The sequence below is a fragment of the Bos grunniens genome, chromosome 8, assembly GCF_055505025.1.
Source record: "Bos grunniens cultivar Pamir isolate PY7600 chromosome 8, Bosgru_T2T1.0, whole genome shotgun sequence".
NCBI classification, from domain to species: domain Eukaryota; kingdom Metazoa; phylum Chordata; class Mammalia; order Artiodactyla; family Bovidae; genus Bos; species Bos grunniens.
The window spans coordinates 75,173,261-75,195,765 of NC_141172.1; the positions used below are offsets into that span (position 1 = coordinate 75,173,261).

The following is a 22,505-nucleotide window of genomic DNA, read 5'->3' on the forward strand; positions in this document are numbered from 1 at the left end:
AGTCTGTGCTTTTCTCCAAGCACCACACCACTTCCTCCAGGCATACCTACTCTCAACTGGACTCCAGAGCAAATGCTCCTGGGCCGGGGTTGGGGACCAGGAGCAAGCAGGTATCAGTGTTTCTGTGTTTGCCCTTGACCCACCTTTACCCTTGAGGGAACTCCGGTGTTCTACTTCAGGCAATCTGAGAACCCCAAACTGACCTTCCAACCAGTCACTTGGGACCTTTTTCCTGCTGCCTCTTGGTTACACATACTCAAACCACTTTGCACTGGAATATTTATTTATTTTTACTTGGCAAAAAGTCAAGTGCTACATTTTGAAAAACAAAACCTCAAACAACCAAATGCATTACCCATCACAGAAGAGGGTCTGCCAACAGTACAAAACATTCTAAAATTATTTTTTTATACAAGTAGGTTTAAAATGAGTTCTGTGAGAACTAAGAAATCTACAGCTTGTAGTTTAATAATAGAAAAAAATTAAGACAATTAAAAGATCTGTAGCATCCAGCATTTTGCTTAATTCCCTGTTTATAGCACCTATGTCTCTAGGTTAGAAGATGAGAATTCTAGAACCTATGGTGTATGCCTTGCAACACTATCCAGGGTGGACTTGCTGTCTCCCCTCCCTATCAGCGCCCATCACCAAAAAGAAGACACTCTTTTTTTTTTTCAATCTCCTTAGTTACACCCAGAGCAGGGGGGACAACTGGGAAAGCGACTTGGACACTACAGTGCAGGAATATGACTTCTTTCCCCCAGAATGGGCTGCTACCAGAAACAGAGTATGTGCTTAGAGTGGTGGAGGAATGCGGGGGTGGGAACAGCTCTTATCTGCAATATGATGCATAAAAAAACAAGGAGTAACTGGTCAGTCAGTTGCCTGCAAGTTCAAAAACCTCAGACTAAACAGTTCAAGGGCGGAACAAATCACTGATCACACTGCTGCTTTTACATGCACAACGCTGCTGGCTGTAGGCCACCCCATCGCCATCCCAGGGCTGAGCCAACAGAGCGGCTCCACTGTCTTCAGAAAACACACATTCCACACATGAGGCACTCACTACACACAGATAAATCCCCTGCTCATCCCCACCCTCCTGAACTGAACCCATTTTAGAAAACACAAGCAAAACCTACTGGGGAGATTAGAAGAAAGGCAAAGACATTTCTCCTCAAAGCCAAAGGGACCAAAGCATGTGAATTTTAGCAGACCTGAGGCCTCCCATTCCAGGTCCCTGAGAAACCATATCAGGTCTTGTCTGAGAGGAGGGGGAGGGAGGTTGGGATGGAAATTCTTTTTACCAAGTCCCACCAGACCTTCTGCAACTGCCAGAGCTGCATTTTGAACTGAGACTCTGATGTTTTGGGGGTAGTGGCCATGGATTTGACCAGATGGGAAACTGAAGTGGAAGTGACACATACACAGCAATGTCCTCCCCCAGGGGACACACAGAAGGGGAGAGGCAGGTGGGAGATGGATTACTTTGGAGTCCTGGCATCAGAGTCCCAGAAAGCTTTCAATCGAACTCAGAGGGTTTCCTACTGGTGATTTGTTTTCCTTTCTATTTTTACTTCCTATAATCAGTGTTGTTAGACTTTACAAAACAAGATAAAGACCAGTCCCAAAGCTGGACTCTGTGAATAAAGTTGTTTCTTTTATAAATATTTTAATTACAGTAATCCTCACTCCAGGTAACTTCAATGACACACGGTACGTGCAGGCACACAAGTTCTCTCTCACACACACACACCACACATACAACACACACACAGCCCCCAAACTTTCACAGAAAGTCTAGGACAGCAACTATATAATTATAAAGGAGCCCTACCTCTCAAGAGTGAAGTAAGGGTGAGAATGAATTATGTCAATCTAAGGAACCCAGAGTGGGGAGAGTGTGTGTCACTTAAAGAAAAAATACAAACAGGAATTAACAATGTCTGGTTGAGAAGCCAGAAAGAAAAAAGATAGTAAAGTTAAATTCTGTTTACCAAACAAAAAACGAAACAAAAAAACAAAAAGTCCTTTAGATTTCTGAACAGAGGTTCTTCCTATCAAGTGCTTAAAGCATAGGCAAACTCTGGTGTTCCCACTAAAATATGAGGGCCTCACACAACTGGAAAAAAATCAAAAGAAGAAATGGAAACTGAGGATGGAAGTTAGTGTAAATCTCTGCATTTTGGGAGAGAGTTGGTTGTCATTAACTCCAGAGCCCAGCATAGTTTCCATGGAGCCCTGAAGGGAGGGGACCTCCTGCCACGAAGAGTTTCGTTCCGGACGAGTCGTAGCAGTGGGTGTAAACAGCATTGGGGAAGAAATCAATGTCCGAAAAGTAATTCCTCCAGGTTTCATCATGATTCTATGGGGGAAAAAAAAGAGACTCTGTTAGCACTTGCCAGGGGCGCAGAAAAGGCGAAAGAAGGGACAAGGATGCTTTCTGGGCCCCTTGAAAGGAGAAGGTCCTGTTATCTATCACTGGATCCCAGGAGACTGGTGCTCATTGACTTGGGGCCCTATTTTTCCAAATGACATTAGGGAGGAGCCAAGTAGGATGAAGAAATGCTACACAAGCCTAAGGTCTTCTCAGGACTGCTGGAACCAATGCTTTAATAATTCACTGGCAGTCTCAGGGGGGAGGCTCCTTCTCCTTCTGGCTGTTATCACCTGCGGGTTATCCTGGGTCAACTGGTATGTCTTCTGGGCCTCAGTTTTCCCATGGATGTGCAGACACAAAAACAAAAATCACGGGGCAGTGTCTTTACCTGCCTCTTACTAGTGAAAAACTATGATGTGTTAGTAGGGGTGGGAATGTAAAGACAACTTTTCTGTCACTGGCCAGTAACCATGTGAGGCCAGGCTTACTCACCAGCCAGCCTTTGCCAGTTGTTAGTTTCAGGTTCTCTCCTGCGAGTTTGGGCTTGGACCCGTAACAAGCTGAGAGCTTCTCTTCCAGGAACCTTTGAGCTCGGATATCATAGAACAGCAGGGAGCCCTGCCCTGTGCCCACAGTGATGATGTGCTCATAGAAGCTCACTGACCGGATCCCTGAGACAGAGAAAAGTAAAAGGGTGATCGGATCTGCGAGCCTGAATTTCTCTGGCACTGAGTTCACGTGCCACCCCGACATACCACATCACCTTTCCTGTGGCAGACCCAGCTCATGCACAAGCCAGGGCACCGTGATGCCACACTGGCCATCCGCACATTAACAGGAACCTTCCCATAAGCCTCAGAGAAGTGCCTGATGATGCCTGAGATGCTTGTGGCCTAGGACCGCAAATCTGCCCTGAACCTTCTTGCCTCTCCTTGGCTCACTCAAGGCATCCTTCATCACTCTGAGCTCTTTTCCATTATATGTTTCTAACCCGCACTGAAACTGAGGGTAATGTGGGTATTTATAAATCATTACATTAACAAGGACTTTCTTGTATTTGACCTAAAACCACTACCATGGCACGGCAAGAGGTCTTTATCTGGTATTAAGTGTGTTAGGAGAGTGGCAAATAGCCTAGAACTCAAGACCCAATGGTGCACAGTCGCTCACTTGTGAATTTAAGACAAGTCACCTAATCCCTTTGGGTCACAGGGAAAACACATCTGCTGCATCTGTGGATTAAATAAGAGCATGCGATGCGAAGAGGTTTCACTAGTATTTGTGAAATCAATATCTTATTAGGTTTGAATGCCACCCCTGTAACAGTAACCAAAATCTCTTCACTGCAGACATCATTCCTGCTAAGGCAATTTACTCTTTCCCTTACTTACACACAGTTACTCTCTCAGTTCTGAAATCTAAGTATTTCAAAGATAACTGAAAACAAACAAGTCCAAAACAAAGGCGTATCTGCAACATTTGCATGAAAATAAATACTTGAAAGAAGCTAAAGTGTAATCCACACAGTGCCTTTTAACTGCAGTGAAGGGGAACAAAGGAGAGATAAGAAGAAAACACACTTTGTTAGATTGGATCCTCTGGATTCTGGTCCCTGGGCTGTTCCCCCACCAACCAGTGTGATGCTGGGCAAGTTATTTAACCAATCTGGGTCCTAGTCTCCTCCTCTATAAAATGGGGTATAAACTGCCTCTCACAGGGTTCTTGGTAAGATGAAATGAGATGGCTGACAAAAGTATTCTGAAATCTTTAAGTACAGTACAAACATGCCTTTTTATTCCTCAATAAAGGATGAGGGTGCCCTCTGACAGAATATGCTATTAAAGATTGGTGGTGGTGGTGATGGTGGGGTTTTGAAGTCTAGTTCATCCAGTGGTCAGAACTAAATATCTTCTTTATCTTTACTGATTTACAATCTATATACAATGCACTGCAAATATTCAAAGTACACAATGTGAAGTTTTAACATATGTATATATCCACAACAACATCACCACAATGAAAATAATCATTATTACCCCCAAAAGTTTCCTCATAGCCCTCTGTAAAATCCCCCTCAGTCTACTGCATCATCCCTTAGCATAAAATGAATTTTCTAGTTCAGGCAGAGTTCCAACAAAAAAACTAACACAGGAAAGAGAGTAGGGTGATGTGAGGGAGTACGGAAACCACCAATATCCTGATGGTTGGTTTCCATCAAAGCCTTCTGTGACCACACATTTGTCTAAAGTGTTTGAAGCTTGGCTGCCACGCAGGCATTCCAGCTCCCCTCTGTGTCACCAAACACCTTCATAAAAATCTCTGTACTTGTCTGGAAACCAATATAGAAACAGAAGGTCAAAAACCAATGGCAATGCAGCTGTAAGCCTGAGGGGCACACAGGGCTCTTACCACTGCCTCGCTCCCTGGAGCAGACAGACTTGACGTTGTATGATGGCTGCCGCGGATCCAAGAAAGAGACGTGAGCTTGGGAGCCCACTGCATAGACTGACCATTCATTACCATAGGCCAGGCACACATTTTCACGGCAATATGGCAGTTTGGTGGAGAGGAGCTGAAAACAGAGAGAGGAGAAAGGTAACCACGATAATACTAGAGAGTATACAGAAGGGCGCTGTTCTTTGCTGCCCACCTCTGTGGGCTTTCCTCATACACAAGATATGCAAAGTCAGAGATCAAAAGACAAGTATTGCTCCATCCCGAGGCATGTTAGAGAAACAAAGAGTGGTGATAATAAACAAGATCTAGGTACTGAAGAGGACTGGTTAGAGGAAAAGGTCAAGCTGGAATTAAATAATGAGAAGCAGAGAGAAAGGCCAAAAACCCCAGGCTGTTTCCAGGGATAACTCCAGGGCACTAAAGCCACGGGCCCGTCTGTTTTCTCTGCCAGGAAGAGCTCAACCTTCTCACTGATCTTAAGGTAGGAGACCTTGTTTTTGGCTACCTGCAGCCTAAATACCCCACTGTGTGGTAGCTTACACTACAGAAAGCACACTCGTGGCTCTGCTCAACCCAAGCAGCCCAATCAGCGCTGACCCTGGATCCTTATCATTTAGCCAATCTTCAGAGCCCACTGAAGTTGAGGCACCCAGCAAGGGTGGTGGAGCATAAAGCCTCCTGCGACATGAAGGAATCAGTAATTCCTGGAGCTCTGCTTCCTCTTGAAAGAGATTCCATCAAAGAAGGAATAAGTCTCAAAGGCCTCTGGGACAAGAACAGAGCAAAGGATTCACAGGTACGTTTAGCTTTAGGCAAAAGCTGCTTGCAAATATTGTAAATTCATACCTTGCATTAGAGAAAGAAATGGTAACCTACTCCAGTGTTCTTGTCTGGAGAATTCCATGGACAGAGAAGCCTGGCAGGCTACAGCCCATGGGGTTGCAAAGAGCTGGGACACGACTAAGCAACCAACACACATACCTTACATGATTATTTTGGAGATGACTTCTCTTAATTGACTTTTGTCAACAACTCCTAACATTTAGGTTTGCCTGCCCTGACAATGCTGCAAATAGTCCATAATCCATAAGCAAATACTGAAAGGCATTGTGGAATGGAAGACTGCGAGCTCAAGGAGTCTCAGCAGGCCCTTGCAGTGTGAACAATGTGAAAGCATCACCCCACTGACTCCTCTAAAAGATTTTCGAGAGAGGCAGGCTAGACTCAGAAGTTCATGTACCATGTGGTCACATGTCCAGGCACTTCAAGAATTCATGTTTTAGATAAGAATGAAAAATTCAGAGATGACAGTATTTTAACTTGAAGGTGAAACTACTAAGTCCTGTTCAGCACACCTTAGATAGGGTATTTTCAGTCTTCCAGAGATGAAAGTAGCCATCCAGCGATACTGCTCCCAATTCCTGCAAAAGCAATGAAAACAGGTCATATACACAGCAACTAACATACAACAGTAAGCAGGAGAATACCTGCAGGATGCTGTCCTCCATTCCCTCACTTGGATCCCATGATGGTGCCAGGGATTATCAGCCCCTCATCTCACCCTATGAAATGCAGCTGGACAACATAGTAAAGCAAGGCTGCTTCTTGAGAGAACCCAAGAAGCTAGTCCAGGCTTGCACGGAGACACTCAAGGTTCAAAAAGCCAGTAGCATACAATCATACACATGACATCCTGTTTGTTAGAACAGAGCACACACGTGAAAGCCAGTTTTTTAAGTCTCAGTGTGAGAGCTTCTGTAAGTACAGGGTCTAAGGTAGGAGATAAGTCTACCCCTAACTTCTAAATATGGATGAGAGATGGGAGGCTAAGGGAACTAGCCCTCAAATTGTGGTCTGACTCAAATTTTGGGAAAAGCCTTTCTTCTCTTATGGGTCTGGGTCTTCAAACCAGCAGTCTACTTAATAGTTCAGTTTCAGGAGATCTGACTCAGATGATTAGACTTGATGGAAGCATTGAGAAGAGGCTGTGAAGAATGAAAAGAAACTGAATACAAGAGAGAAGAAAGTGACTGCATGTAGGAAAATCATACCCAAAACAGAGCACCTGCAAGGTCATGTGCAGATGAGAGACAGATCAGAATGCCCCTGGCGAAACTCTGAGAGGTTAACAGACGTGAACCATGCAGAGAATATTCACTGCAAGGGGAAGGTTTCGTAATTTTAGTTATAATCTTTCTCAGACAGAGATTGTTACTGAGCATCCCTCAGTCTTCAAGAGATGCCGCTTGGGCTCAGAACCAAGTTATGCAGTTCTGACTTGGGAAGAGAAAAGGGAAGAGCATCTTCCAAGACATAAGCCAAGAAACTGAAGCAAGGGGAATAGGCTTCAGGGACCTCTGGCAAGCTCATACCTTGTTCTTGTTGTTGAAGGCCAGAGCCCGGACCTTGCAGTTGTCAGGGTTTGTGTCCTCCTTGGGGATGTCCTTTAAGGCCTTGTGAGTGATGTGAGAATACACAGGGACTCGCGACACATTGTGCCTTGCATCACTTTTGGTCAGCACATCATCTGTCACCTCCCAGAGTCCCATAGAACCATCACGCGAGCCTGCCGGGCAAGGAAACCATGGGTATCAGACATACCAACTCGCCACGAGACAGTCCCACAGAAGCCAAAAGGACTTTTTTTTTTTCAAAAGGACTTTCTTAGCCTAGTTCTCTGTGCACCATGTTCACACGTGCGGAAGTGTGGCCAGCGGCCCAAACCAAAATGGACAGCAGTATGCATTTTAACAGCTACACTGAGAGGATGACCCAACTGAAGTGCAGGAGTTGATATATAATTATATATATATGTATATTTTTTTGACCATGCCTGTCCCACAAGCTGTGGGATCTTAGTTCCCCAACCAGGGATCGAATCTGCACCCCCTGCATTGAAAGCGCAGAGTCTTAACCACTGTGCTGCCAGGGAAGTGGTTATATCAAAATGTAACCTTTAAGTGTAATGTGGTTGGTGAGACTTTTCAAAAGAGAACATAATACATTTGACAAAGCTCAGTAATGTTCCAAGCCAAATGCTCAGGTTACTAGGGCATGAATGCACAGGTGATTTCTACTAGGCAACAAGATCTGGCAACTTCCACTCTAGATCAGTGGTGCTTAACATTTTCTGAGTCCCAGTACCCCTTCTTCAGACTTAGGAATGTTAAAGACTTCTTTCTCTGGAAAAATACACCAAAGATCTACATTGCACACTCAACTTCGGGGAGGTTCCTAGGCTCCTTAAAGGGACCACAACCCCTGAATTAAGAATGACTGTTCTACATAAGATGAATGCTTAATAACATAAATTGTTTTCCTTAGGAAATAATAATGAAGCACTTAAAACAGGTCTATTGGATAGATATAAAACAGTGTATCAAGAACCATTTAAAAAATTTTCAAATTCCTTTCAGTATCAGTATTTGCCAACATTCCTTTCAGACCAGAAGGTGCCCCTCCCACACTTTAAATCTCCTGAATACTTCACAGTAAAAACTATCTAACATGGGAGAAATATCACTCAATTTGTTTGCACCGTAAGGTCTGTGGACAGGTTCAAAACAGAGGGTTCAATGTGTGTGAAATCCAGAAAAGGACACCAAGAGAAGGGCATATCTAGAGAACTACGTAAGAGTTATAATGCAAGTTAAAAAAATAAAACACCACAAGCTTTATTATGAAAAATGTCAAGCACGCTGAAATGCTGAAAGAATTTTACAATGAATTATATACTTACATCTAGAATCTACCATCAACGTTTTCTTATGCTTGGTATATCATACATCTGTCTATCCCTCTAAATGATCCTATTTTAACCTAGTAATGATCCCATTTTAACAACTGGAGTATGTACTGAAAAAAGACTAGCAAGATGTATTTAAAAATGTTAACAGTGGCTATCTCTAGGCAGAGATTGTGTGGGTAATGCTTTCCTTTTTTATTTGAATTTTTAAAATTCTTATAACAAACATATGTTACTTTTGCAGTAAGGAAAAATTTATTTAAAGAACTAATCTGGCAGCAACATGAAGATGAGATTAGAGGAGATAAGACTAGAATCAGAGAGAAAATACGGAAGGACATTGGGATAATTCAAAAGATAGATGAGGAGCACCCAGGGAAGACAGAAAATAAATTGATGGGTGTAAGAGATATTTTAGAAAATCATATCAACAGGGCTTGGTAATCTATGGAGAATGAACAGAATTAGTTCCCTGGCTGTGTGCCTAGGTAGAAGGCAGGAACATTTACCAATGGTAGGGAGAAGTGTGGTCCTGGGAGGGAGATGATGAGTTTGAATACCCTGAATCTGAGGGGAATGTTCATCATCAAGGGGTTGATGTTCATCAAATGTGAACATTAACACTGGTTAACAAGTATGGAGCATTTTCACTATGGCAGCCACTAAACACTATAATATTTGATCTTCCCAATGACCCTTTAAAGTATGTACAATCATTATCCATGTTTAAACCCAAGTCTTAAAAAGGCTTAAGTAACTTGTCCTCTATGCTAATAAGCGGTAGGACCAGGATTCAAATTCATGTCTTTATTATCAGAGCCAATATTCTTTTTTTTAATGCAGCAAAACCTATTTTAATGCTAATGGTACATCAAACATTTTTTTTGGTAAATAATAGAACCTTGTTTATACCCAATTAAATAAGACATCTACACTGACTTAAAACTATCTGAACTTTCTTGCTGATGTGACCTCTCAGAGTATGAAATTCCTGATTTGGATGTAAATGAAGCATAACTGAAAATTCAACAGCTTTTTTTTTTTTTTACTGCACTGTGCAGATTATGGGATCTTAGGATGCCAACCAAGGATCAAACCCAAGCCCTCTGCAGCCGAAACATGGAGTCTCAACCACTGAACCGCCAGGGAAGTTCCTCCCCAAAAATCTAGCCCCTGCTCTCCTGCACAGCTGAATGTTGGAGCTATTAATATTTGCAACTGAGCTGCTTACTGCAAAAATTTGAGGCAGTTTCTCAATCTTTATATATATCACTCCTCCAAATTAGGCTTATTGTCTCTGCACGTATTATAGTTTTAAAATGTATACTGTGATTTTACTCTTTAGCTTCCACAACTGTATGTGGTGTTGTGTATCCTGCACACAGCTGTCACAGGGCATCTCCATCATTAGGGTAGGGAGGTGTACCAACTTAGTTGGATGATCAGGAAACTGAAACACAAGCTTCTTTCAATATGCAACAATTTGGAGAACACAGCATTTGAAGATTATTATTTGTACAAAGCTGTATTTCCTCAATTTAGATGGCAAAATTATATATTAGGAACATTGATGGGTTTCTGTTGTGTATGTAGAGTTTTTATTCTACAGTTTATAAGGAAGGTATGGTCTATATTATCATAATTAAAGTCTCAATAGAAGATGTGAATAGTGCATTTAGATTTTAATCTTTCTTTTTTTTCTGGCCGCTCCATGAAGCATATGGGCTCTTCCCCAGTTAAGGATTAAACCAGTGCCCCCTACATTGGAAGTCTTAACCACCAGACCACCAGGGAAGTCCCTAGATTTTAATTTTTTACTATTAGTATTAGTTGACTTACAATATTCTATGTTTCAGGTGTACAGCACAGTGATTCAATATTTTTATAGATTATACTCCATTTAAGGTCATTATAAAATAATAGCCATATTTCCTCGGCTGTAAATATATCCCTGTTGCTTATTTTATACATAGTAGTTCGTACTTAATTCCATACTTCTATCTTGCCCCCCTACCCCCACTGATAGCCACTAGTTTATTCTCTTTTTCTGTGAAACTGTTTGTTTTGTTTTTATACATTCATTTTATTTTTGGAGTCCACATTCCAGTGATGAGTTTTTGTCTTTCACTGACTTATTTTACTAAGCATAATACCCTTCAGGTCCATCCATGTTGTTGAAAATGGTAGAATTTCATTCTTTTTTAATAGCTGACTAATAGTCCATTGTGTATATATACCACATCATCTGCTTTTTTTTATTTTTACTTTACATTGGAATATAGTTGATTAACAGTATTGTGTTACTTTCAAGTGTACAGCAAAGTGATTCAGTTATATATATACATATCTATTCTTTTTCAAATTCTTTTCCCATTTAGGTTATTACAATATATTGAGCAGAGTTCCCTGTGCTATATAACAGGTCCTTGTTGCTACCTGTTTTAGCTTTTTAGATGTAGCTTGTGGGATTTTAGTTCCCTGCCCAGGAACTGAACTTGCACTCTTGGCAGTGAAAGTGCAGAGTCTTAACCACTGGACTGCCAGGGAATTCCACAGCTACCTATTTTATTAATTTTATTTTGGCTGCTTTGGGTCTCGGTTGTGGCACATGGGATTTTCACTGCCTCGTGTGGCCCTGTTCATCGTGGTGCAGGCATTTCCAGTTGTGGGGCTCTGGAGCACGTGGGCTTAGTTGCTCCTCAGCCTGTGGGATCTTAGTTCCCCGACCGGGGATTGAACCTGTATTCCCTGCATTGGCAGGTGGATTCTTACCCACTGCACCACCAGGGACATCCCCTGACCAATTTTTAACTGGGGTGTTTATTTTTTCATAGAGTTGTACGAGCTGTTTATATGTTTTAGATATTAATCTTTGTTGGTGATATCATTTGCAAACATTTTCTCCCATTCCATAGGCTGTCTTTTTTTGCTGTTTCCTTTGCCTCAGGAGATCAAATAAGACATTGCTATGATTTATATTAAAGATTGTTCTGCCTATGTTTTCTAGGAGTTTCATGGTTTCCAGTCTTACATTTAGGTCTTTAATCCATTTTGAGTTTAGTTTATTATATTGGTGTGAAAAATGTTCTATCAATAATTTCATTCTTTTACATATAGCTGTCCATTTTTCCCAGCACTTCTCATTAAAAAGACTGATTTTTCTCCATTGTATATGCTTTGCCACAGATTTACTGACCAGTTTACTTCTTTGTTCTGTCCCATTGATCTGAGTGTCTTTTTGTGCCAGTACCATACTGTTTCAGTGACCACAGCTTTGTAGTTTAGTCTGAAGTCAGGGGGCATGCTATCTCTAGCTTTGTTCTTTTTCATCTCAAGATTGCTCTGGCAGGACTGCCCTGGTGGTACAGTGGATGAGAATCCACCTGCATTGATCCCTGGTCCAGGAAGATTTCACATGTTGTGGAGCAACTGCACCCATGTGCTACAACTACTGAGCCTGTCCCCTGGAGCCCAAGAGCCACAACTACTGAGCCCAAGTGCCTAGAGCCCATGCTCCACAAAAGAAAAGCCACCACAGCGGGAAGCCTGCACACTGCAACCAGAAAAGCCTGTGTATAGCAACGAAGACCCAAAGCAGCCAAAAGCAAGCGAGCAAACAAACAGAATTTAAAAAAAAAATTGCTCTAGCAATTTGGGGTCTTTTGTGGTTCCATATTAATTTTAGGACTGCTCTAGTTTGATGAAAAATGTCATGGGTATTTGGTAAGGATTGCATTAAATCTGCAGATTGCTTAGGGAAATACAGGTATTTTAACAGCATTAATTCCTCTAATCCAAGACCATAGGATATCTTTCTCTCAGAGTCAATATTCTTTCTTCTTTTTAAATTGAAATATAACTGATTTAGGTACATAACAAAATGACTCAGTATTTTTTGCAGATTATATTCCATTATAGGTTATTATAAGATACTGAGCATAATACCCTGTGCTATACAGTATATCCTTTATACTTTTTAATTTTATATACAGTAGTTTGTATCAGTTAATCTTATACCCTTAATCTATCCCAACTCCCTCCCTCTCTGTTTTGGTAACCATAAGTTTATATTCTACATTTGTGAGTTTGTTCCTGTTTCAGAGCCAATATTCCTAAAACTTGCTTACTGTTCACAAAATGTAGCCTTGGAAGCTATCAGCCTGAAAACATAGAATGCTCCCAGGATATATTAAAAAGAGAAGGAAAGCTCTCCAAAAAAGCCATGTCCTGGCTCCCAACAACCCCATTTAATTCAGGTTACTGTCATACATATAGTCCCTATAGAGGGGACAGGATTCAGTCTTTGCCCTCCAGAAGCTCTCATTTCTTGGGAAGACAAATGACAGGGAATCCAAAAGCTTCTGAACCACTAGTGAAAAATTTTGAACTGTGACTATGCTTGTCCATTAGACTTCTCTTCCTTCCTTGCTGTTTTCTATTGCCTTGCAAAAAATCCAAAGAAAGAAACATTTATGTTCCCTTAGAGCTTTGTTTGTAGCAGTTCTAAACATGGGCTTTGAACTGAGAGCTGGCTTCAGATCCTGACTCCATCTCTCACTGTCTCTGTAGCCTCTGGCAAATTATAACTTTTCAGAATCTAAATCTTCTCAATTGTGAAATGAGGCTAACAATGCAAACCTTCTAGGATTGTTATAATAATTCTATGAAATAACATATGAAGTACTTAATTTAGCAACTCTTGTGATTTTTAAAAATTTGGGAATTTGGAATGGGCGATTATATTTTTACATATATATGCAGGCATGCTCCATCGCTCAGTCATGTCTGACTCTCTGCAACCCCGTGGACCGTAGCTCCTGAGACTCCTCTGTCTATGGAATTATCCAGGCAAGGATACTGGAGTGGTTGCAATTTCCTCCTCCAGGGTATCTTCCTGACCCTCATCTCCTGTGTCTCCTGCATTGGTAGGTGGCTTCTTTATTGCTGTGCCACCTGGGAAGCCAGGTACCCAGAAAAGCTGGCTGGCACTCTGAGCCTGTGTTCTAGGCTGCTGTGGGTATTCAGAAAGCATTTTGAGTATCTCTTCACTCATTTCCATGTATTTTTCCTGACTGTTCTACCATTGGGAGGGGAATTCCCCCAATCCTGTACAGCTTTATTAACACTATAAAGTTGTACAGAAAATGATCATTGCTCCTAATATTTTCCAGAGTACAACTTTTCCAAAAGCACTTTCCCAACTATTGTCTCAGTGAATCCCAACAAAATGTTGAAGCTAAGGGGCCATCACACAGGATCTATTAAAAAAGGCAGAGTATGAGTAATAAGTGTACCAGTACTTCTAGTACTTTCCAGACTAGGAATATACAAGGGACATGACTTATCCAAGGTCACATGCTAAGTCAGATAAAGAGACGATACAAGGTTTTCTGGCCCCTGGCTGATGGTCGGTTATTGGGCTATTTCTAGTCCCGCTACTATCCCATTTGTAACTTTGAGCCTCCCTCCCTCCCTGCCACACCAGAATTCCTTGCAAAAGGGCACTTTACCAGACACGGCCATAGTGTCACTGATCCACGCGATGGAAAAGATCCAGTCCTTGTGTCCATCCTTCAAGAGGAGGGCGAGATGGGTGCGGGAGGAGGGGGGAAAGAAACGAGTGAAATGAGGATCGCAACGCACGCCCCTGAAAAGCTTAAAAGGCTGGATGAAAGTATCTTTGTAAAAATTACAATTCTGATCTCTGGTGATGGCAACCCAATTGGCATGAGCCTACAATCTTTAACTTTCTGTCTTGAGAAGCTCAAAGCTGGAATGAAATTGGCTTGCCTACGGGCTATAAACACGGCCGGTGGACACACTGCTCCAGCACTTTCTCTCTTGATGTCTTACCTGTGGCTCCTTCCACACCATTACCCACCTCTCATCCCTCCAACTTCATCCTGGCACTCTCCCCTTTGCTTTCTGGGACAACAGCTAGAACCGACCTCTACGTTCTTCCATCTTTTGAACTCTCTTCCTCAGACATCAGGATGGCGTGTACCCACATTTCCTTAAGCCTCCCTGTTCAAGTGTTATTCTTATCAAAGAGGCCTTCCCTGACGACAGCATCCTCCACCACACTCTCTCTCTTTAGCCTGCCTTTACTCTTCTCCATGGCACTCACCGCTCTGACTTACTGCTGGTACATTTTTGTTGGTTTATATGCCTCCCTTGACTTGAGCACAGGCTTCAAGAGGATATGGGGGCTTTGTCTCTTTTATTCACTGCTACATCCCCAGAGTCTAAGACAATGGCTGGCCACAGAAGGGTCAAAAAACAGTTGCTGAATGAATAATTTAACAAACTTTTCTGACCATGGGCAGTAGGAGATGTGTAAACACCAACCCACTGCTGCTGGCATCTTAGGTGTGCTGCACGCACCTCTATCAAACATACCTTCTGTCAACATCTGAAGCTCTCTGTGGGGAGCGCAGTACCCACTCTGAAATCTCTACACCCACATCTCACCGTTACAACTCCTCACCCCAACCCAGCCCCCGAGTCAGCAGTAAGCAAACCATTCCTTCCTGAAGGGCTTAAGGGAGGAAGGTCCATGTTACCTGCTGGACTCTGTTTAAAAACTTACATCTCCCACACACACAGGATCTAGTGTAGGCAGCCTATAGATGGCAAGACTATTAGGGTTGTCTCCTCCAGTGGCTAACAGTGTTCTAGAGGGATTCAGCTCGATAGCATGGATACCGCAGCCCTGCTGAGTCACACATCCAGGCTCCCGGTCCTTCAGAATGGGAATCTTGGTGATCTGGCTTGTCTGGACATCCACTACAAATAGCTACAAGAGAAAAGAGAGAAAGAAGGTGAAGTTTCTCTTCAGTGTGGCTGACCTTGGCTATAAATATCCATTCATTCACTCAGTTATCCTTCAAACATTTAATTAATGTCTACTAACTACAAAGTCAGGGCTATACTAGTCAAATGAAACATGTAAATAAGAAAACATAACAGAGATAGGTATAATATGTTATATAAACACAGAAGAGGAAGAAGTAAATTCTGTCTGATAGTCAAAGATGGCTTCAAAGACTTGTATTAGACTTTGGACCTAATGAACCTGATGAAAGGTTTTCTACCAGTGCAACCGTATTATGTATCACTAATTCTTACCAACACATGTGTAGAAAATTATAAACAAAACACATCACAACCACTATTAGACATAAGTATAAACCATACCAGGTTTGCTAGAGTGACCTGAGATAGGAGAGAAAGAGATATTCACATCTCAATTACTTATCTGTCCTGTGCCTCCATGTCTCTGCTTATGCTACTCCTCCTGCCTTAAATGCCCTTATCCACTTCTGTAACAAACCAACCCTCTTTCGTTCTCCAAAATTCAACTCAGAGAAATGCTTGATAGAAAAGATCAGTCTTAGAGAAAGGGCATTCCCAATAGAGTCTATTAAACTCTTTATGTGATTCAATGATTCATTCCTTTATTTGCTCACTGAGTCAGCACCAATTCAATGCCAAGAACTGTTCTAGGTGTGAGAAACCTAACTACTAGGAATGATCTCTGTCCTCATATACCTTATAGTCTAGGAAGTTCATTTAAAATTCTACCAGCAAATCTCAGAGTGAAGCCAAAACATGTCAAATCTTTAAACAATCTACTGCTTGCATAGAAAGATGAAAGGAGGAAGTAGGTAAGTCTTAAATTTAAAATAGAAAAAGAAAAGGAAGAGTAGTTGGAATAAGAGTGTCAAGCAGAGACTGGTGGGGGGAGGGTGCGGGTTTTAAAAAGAAAGGAAGAGTGAGGGGAACCACTCCCAAACCTGTAAACTCTGGTAACTATTTAAGGCCGAGACCCCACCTAACTGGCACCATCACCGATGTGTCTTGACAGGCATTTTCAAATTTTCAAACTCAATGTATCTAAAACAAATTATCTTCTTCCCCAAATTGTTCATTTCATCTGATGCCACCAAAATCTCCCTGCTCACTCAAGCCTGGGATTCACCCTATACTCCTAACTTCCTCCTAAATATTCCTACAGTTGGCTCCTTCTTCTTCATCCTCTCTCCTCTACACGACTTGCCTTCAGGCAAGGCCATCAACAAAACTAAACTCCACACTATAATCATTCATCTTCTTAAAGAATGGAAATCCTCCCATGTCCATTAAAAAATATCTAATAGTTCCCCTACCCCTAAATTCGACTTCCCTGGTGGCTTAGATGGTAAAGCATCTGCCTACAATGTGGGAGACCTGGGTTCGATCCCTGGGTCGGGAAGATCCCCTGGAGAAGGAAATGGTAACCCACTCTTGCTTGGAAAATCCCATGGATGGAAGAGCCTGGTAGGCTTCAGTCCATGGGGTTGCAAAGAGTTGGAGACAACTGAGTGACTTCACTTTCACTTTCCCCTAAATTCAAGCCCTTTAGCATGGCATCAAGATTCTCCTCAACGTGGCCCCTATCTATCTCTCCAGCTTCACATCCTTCCATGGACGTTATACTATAGAAAGAGCTGCTTATAAATTATTACTCACACAAAATCTTCAATGATATATAATGATTTTATCTCATGGTTAGGCTGTTCCAATGCCAGAAATGCTTTCGCCTACTCTTCTCTTTACCTGGCCATTATGTCCTTACGTTTCATGATTCAGTTCAGACATGTCCTCTCCTAATATTTCTTAATGTCCAGGCTGATTAAGTTCCTCTCTTGTAGGCTTCCAAGATAGCCCTCTACTCACAATACTTAGATCTTATCACAGTTTTAAAATATTCACTTGTCTCTCTTCTCCATTAAGCTAATAATGCCCTCTCAATTCCAAGAGCAGGGGCTTTATCTTATCTGGTTCTGTTCTCCTGCCCCAACAACACAGAGCTACACAGTAAGCACTTAAGAGTAACCACCTTACTGAGGCCTGCCCAAAGATGTTAGGGGGACTCCTATGTCCCTGCACTCAGAGTGGGGCCCTGGAGCTGAGTTCATCTGATATAAGCCCAGATGTCCAGATCACAGCACTGTCCTGGGGTGGCCTCCTGGCTCAGGGAGAACCAGTCCAGAGGCTAGATTAGACTAGGTCATTCAAATTCTCTCAGCAGTATGGAACTGGCTGGTGGCGCTAAACCAAACTGGGTGGCCATTTTCTACCAAAGCCATTCCCAGAGAAAAGGAAACAGTAAATTTAGGAAGCATGGACACCCCCGGTTCCTAGTGGCTTTCCAATTCCTAGCTGTTTCCTTCTGAGATCCAAGAATACTTTCTGCTCTTGGGGTTTGTGAGCTAGCCCTTCCAAGAAATATGACTGGGTTTCTTACTCTTTTATAGCCTGCCAGATTTCTCTGTCCATGAATTCTCCAAGCAAGGATACTCGAGTGGGTAGCTATTCCCTTCTCCAGGGGATCTTCCTGACCCAGGGGTTGAATCTGGGTCTCCTGTGTTGCAGGCAGATTCTTTACCATCTGAGCCATCAGGGAAGCCCTAACCTAACCAACACAGCCTCGCAAATGTTTAATACAGCAAAATTTATTGCCACTCACACCTTTGTGTTGTATGGGACAACGTACCAGTAATATGTCAGCTTCTAGACCAGTGATTCTTAAACTGTTTATCACAATAACCTAGGGAAGTTTCTTTTTTAAAAAAAACTACAAAACAAAAACAATTCCCATAGCCTACCATAAAACTCCTTCAAACTAGAAAGTTCTGAGTTTTGGGCCAGTAAACCTGAATTTTTGTCAAGAATCTCCAGGTCAATCTTCTGACTGCTCAGGTTTAAAAACCACTGATCTAGAGCCGTGCTAGTCAAAGGAACATCTGGAAGCTTGCTGGAAACCAAGAATCTCAGGCCTCACCCTAGACCTACTAAACCAGAATCTGGAGTTTCTCAACATCTCCAAGCACACGGAAGTGTCTGAGACAATCTGCTCTGTACACTAAGGACAATGTATTTGATAAGAAACAACCCTATGCCTTAAACAAGTCTCCATTTCTGCCTCCCAGAAAAGGAAAAGAGAAAAGGCTTTATTTATTTGCGTCCAAGAAAGTCTTAAGTCCAACCTCTCCAGTTTTGGACTTGGGAGAGGTCTAGGTTTAAGAATGTTGACTTAGCAGCTTTGTGAACTTGATCAGTCATTTAACCTTTCTGAATCTTGCTTATCTAGAAAACTTAAATAATATTATTTATCTAATATTATTTATCTAATAGGGCTGCTAAGAGATTTAATAAAATGTGAAGTTTCTAGTACAGGGCTCAGGACAGAACAGGTGCCTTACAAGTACTAGTTCAGAGATAGTCTATTCTAATGTTCTGTTTGATTTCACAGGTTATAAGACAGAATAGATGAACAAAATTTCATACAAGGGAGATGCAAACGGCTGGCTCTGTAGAGGAAACCAAGAGTTGACCCACAACCTCACCCTCACCAAGGAATGACAAAGCAGCATGTGAAGGAGGGAGCCCCCTTGCTTTTTCAAAGGAAGTTTAAGAGATGTGGATGGGGTGCCACATACTGTCTCCCCAAGCTGTGTGACAAGGGGCCAAGGCTTCATACAGCTCCTGTAACACTTCCCAGAATGGGACTGCTCCCCACTCACCAACTGGGATACCTGCCAGCAACCAGCAGCATGGCAGGGTAAGCTTGAAGCTTAATGGCTCCCTGCAGCTTATAAGTCAGGGCAGAGGGAAAAAAAGAAAGCAAAGGCCTTACAATCAGGAAGATTCTAAGACTAGCGAGGACACTTCTGCCTGCATGTATCTGCAAATAGACATGTGTAACTGTGCCTATACAGAAAGCCAGGATGGCTTAATAAAATGGGGGGAGGGGAGATTCATAAAGTCTCTAAAACTCAGAGTGTGTTAAGAGTGTGTTAGGCATTCCTTCCAAGGAGTAAGCATCTTTTAATTTCATGGCTGCAGTCACCATCTGCAGTGATTTTGGAGCCCCCCAAAATAAAGTCTGACACTGTTTTAAAAAAAAAAAAAAAGAGTGTGTTAGGCAGAAGCTAGTGGAGAAAGGAAAGTAAATCCAAACAGGAGGCACAGATACCAGGATGAACTATACAGAGTCAGATAATTAAAGGCCAGAGGGCAGCTTAAGTCTGGGAAAGGCAAGATAACTGAAACCTAGCAGAGGAATACATTCTCTATCCCCAACAGAGACGTGGAGGGGCACAGGAGAGAGCCAAGACCAAGAAACACTGCAAAAAATGGTTAGCCAATACGCATCAAAGATGAAAAATGTGTAAATCCTGAAATTACGCTAAGGAAATAATGACAATAGCTTTAATTACAAAGAATTCTATTTACTTATTTATTAAAAAAAATTATTTTTTTTTTACTGCACTGTGGCATGCAGGATCTTAATTCACCAATCAGGGCTCAAACTCATGCCTCCTGCAATGGAAGCATGGCGTCTTAACCACTGGACCATCAAGGAAGTCCCAAGTTACAGTGACTTTTAAACTAGTGAAACACCACAGGCGATTGGGAACAACCACTCAGTGGATTATGATACAGCCTTTAAGAATGATGGAGTAGAGGACACTTACTAACATGGAAAGTTTCTCATGCTGTTATTAAATGAATACCCTTTTAAAGACCTAAGTCCTAGAATGTTAATTTTTTCCCTTAATAAACACATGATATGCATTATTTTAAAAAAAAGGAGGACTTCTTTTCTGGTGGTTAACAATCCACCAGCCAATACAAGGGACACGGGTCTGATCCCTGGGTCCAGGAAGATCCCAGAGGCCCCGGAGCAGTTAAGCCCGGGCGCCACAAAGGTAAAGCCTATGCTCTAGACCCTGGGAGCCAGCCCACGTGCTGCAACTACTGAAGTGACTGCACCACAACAAAGAGCAGCCCCGCCTCTCCACAACTAAGAGGGCCTGCAGGCAGCAAGGAAGATCCAGCATAGCCGAAAAATACATAAATAATTTTAATTAATTTTTGAAAAAAAAAAAAAAAACTTTAAAAAGAAGATAGGATAAGCAAAAGAACTGACCAACTAGCCTCATTTTACACAAATCTTCATTTCTTGCCATGAATAATGAAAAATAAATTCTATAGTATTAAAGGATACTAATACTTAGTGTATAGATTATTCAGAGGAAAACAAGATACTCTCAGCTTTTTGTTCCCTAGAGCATCTTAAGGCATAAGCTATTTTACTCAGAATTAACAGGAAGCCTTATCTCTAAACTGCAAACTACTAAAGAGCAGACTGTCATTGTACACTAATTATCTGGTATATTGAGAGATCATAAGCTTTTGATAATAACAGTATTAAAACAATAATATAATCCTTTTCCCTCATTCTTATTTACTGAGCATTATAGCACAAATCAGATCAGATCAGATCAGTCGCTCAGTTGTGTCCGACTCTTTGTGACCCCATGAATCACAGCACGCCAGGCCTCCCTCTCCATCACCAACTCCCGGAGTTCACTCAGACTCACGTCCATCGAGTCAGTGATGCCATCCAGCCATCTCATCCTCTGTCGTCCCCTTCTCCTCCTGCCCCCAATCCCTCCCAGCATCAGAGTCTTTTCCAATGAGTCAACTCTTTGCATGAGGTGGCCAAAGTACTGGAGTTTCAGCTTTAGCATCATTCCTTCCAAAGAAATCCCAGGGCTGATCTCCTTCAGAATGGACTGGTTGGATCTCCTTGCAGTCCAAGGGACTCTCAAGAGTCTTCTCCAACACTACAGTTCAAAAGCATCAATTCTTTGGTGCTCAGCCTTCTTCACAGTCCAACTCTCACATCCATATATGACCACAGGAAAAACCATAGCCTTGACTAGACAGACCTTTGTTGGCAAAGTAATGTCTCTGCTTTTGAATATGCTATCTAGGTTGGTCATAACTTTCCTTCCAAGGAGTAAGCATCTTTTAATTTCATGGCTGCAGTCACCATCTGCAGTGATTTTGGAGCCCCCAAAAATAAAGTCTGACACTCTTTCCACTGTTTCCCCATCTATTTCCCATGAAGTGATGGGACTGGATGCCATGATCTTCATTTTCTGAATGTTGAGCTTTAAGCCAACTTTTTCACTCTCCACTTTCACTTTCATCAAGAGGCTTTTAGTTCCTCTTCACTTTCTGCCATAAGGGTGGTGTCATCTGCGTATCTGAGGTTATTGATATTTCTCCCGGCAATCTTGATTCCAGCTTGTGTTTCTTCCAGTCCAGTGTTTCTCATGATGTACTCTGCATATAAGTTAAATAAACAGGGTGACAATATACAGCCTTGACGTACTCCTTTTCCTATTTGGAACCAGTCTGTTGTTCCATGTCCAGTTCTAACTGTTGCTTCCTGACCTGCATACAAATTTCTCAAGAGGCAGGTCAGGTGGTCTGGTTTTCCCATGTCTTTCAGAATTTTCCACAGTTTATTGTGATCCACACAGTCAAAGGCTTTGGCATAGTCAATAAAGCAGAAATAGATGCTTTTCTGGAACTCTCTTGCTTTTTCCATGATCCAGCGGATGTTGGCAATTTGGTCTCTGGTTCTACTGCCTTTTCTAAAACCAACTTGAACATACGGAAGTTCACGGTTCACATATTGCTGAAGCCTATTATGGTTATGTACTGCCCATTGAAAGGCAAGACCCCTCTCCAGGTGTTATTTGGAGCTCAAAACACCTGTGTGACTGAGAGGGGAAACTCTTTTGCCATATATCCTACACCACCTTATTTCCAAGTTCCTTCTTTACACCCTTTTCCCAGAGAGGAGGTATATTACATAACTGCTCCATCTTCGTCAGCAAACAAGACAAGCAATGAATGAAACTGGGCAAGGCCACTTTCTCCACTGCTTTAGGATAAGAAAATACAAGATTCATCTAGCTGAAGGTAACAATTTTTTTTTTAAATTATAGAGTTTACTGACAATACTTTACCTACAATACTAGAAATTAAAAAATGCAGAATTAAAAAATTAAAATTAAA

The 22,505-nt window shown here is 41.9% G+C and overlaps 1 protein-coding gene across 1 annotated transcript in view; it reads right to left on the reverse strand.

The window, feature by feature from the left end:
* Window positions 1-265: 265 nt before the first annotated feature.
* DCAF12 (DDB1 and CUL4 associated factor 12) overlaps window positions 266-22,505 on the reverse strand; it is a 36,819-nt gene continuing 14,579 nt past the window's right edge. Inside the window, exons 3-9 of the mRNA XM_086416637.1 lie at window positions 15,172-15,378; window positions 14,093-14,153; window positions 7,210-7,403; window positions 6,193-6,258; window positions 4,790-4,952; window positions 2,873-3,051; window positions 266-2,365 (exon numbers count right to left, since the gene is read on the reverse strand). Coding sequence (XP_086272763.1) covers window positions 2,207-2,365; window positions 2,873-3,051; window positions 4,790-4,952; window positions 6,193-6,258; window positions 7,210-7,403; window positions 14,093-14,153; window positions 15,172-15,378 — 1,029 coding nt within the window. The 3' untranslated portion in view covers window positions 266-2,206. The remainder of the gene's footprint in view (window positions 2,366-2,872; window positions 3,052-4,789; window positions 4,953-6,192; window positions 6,259-7,209; window positions 7,404-14,092; window positions 14,154-15,171; window positions 15,379-22,505) is intronic.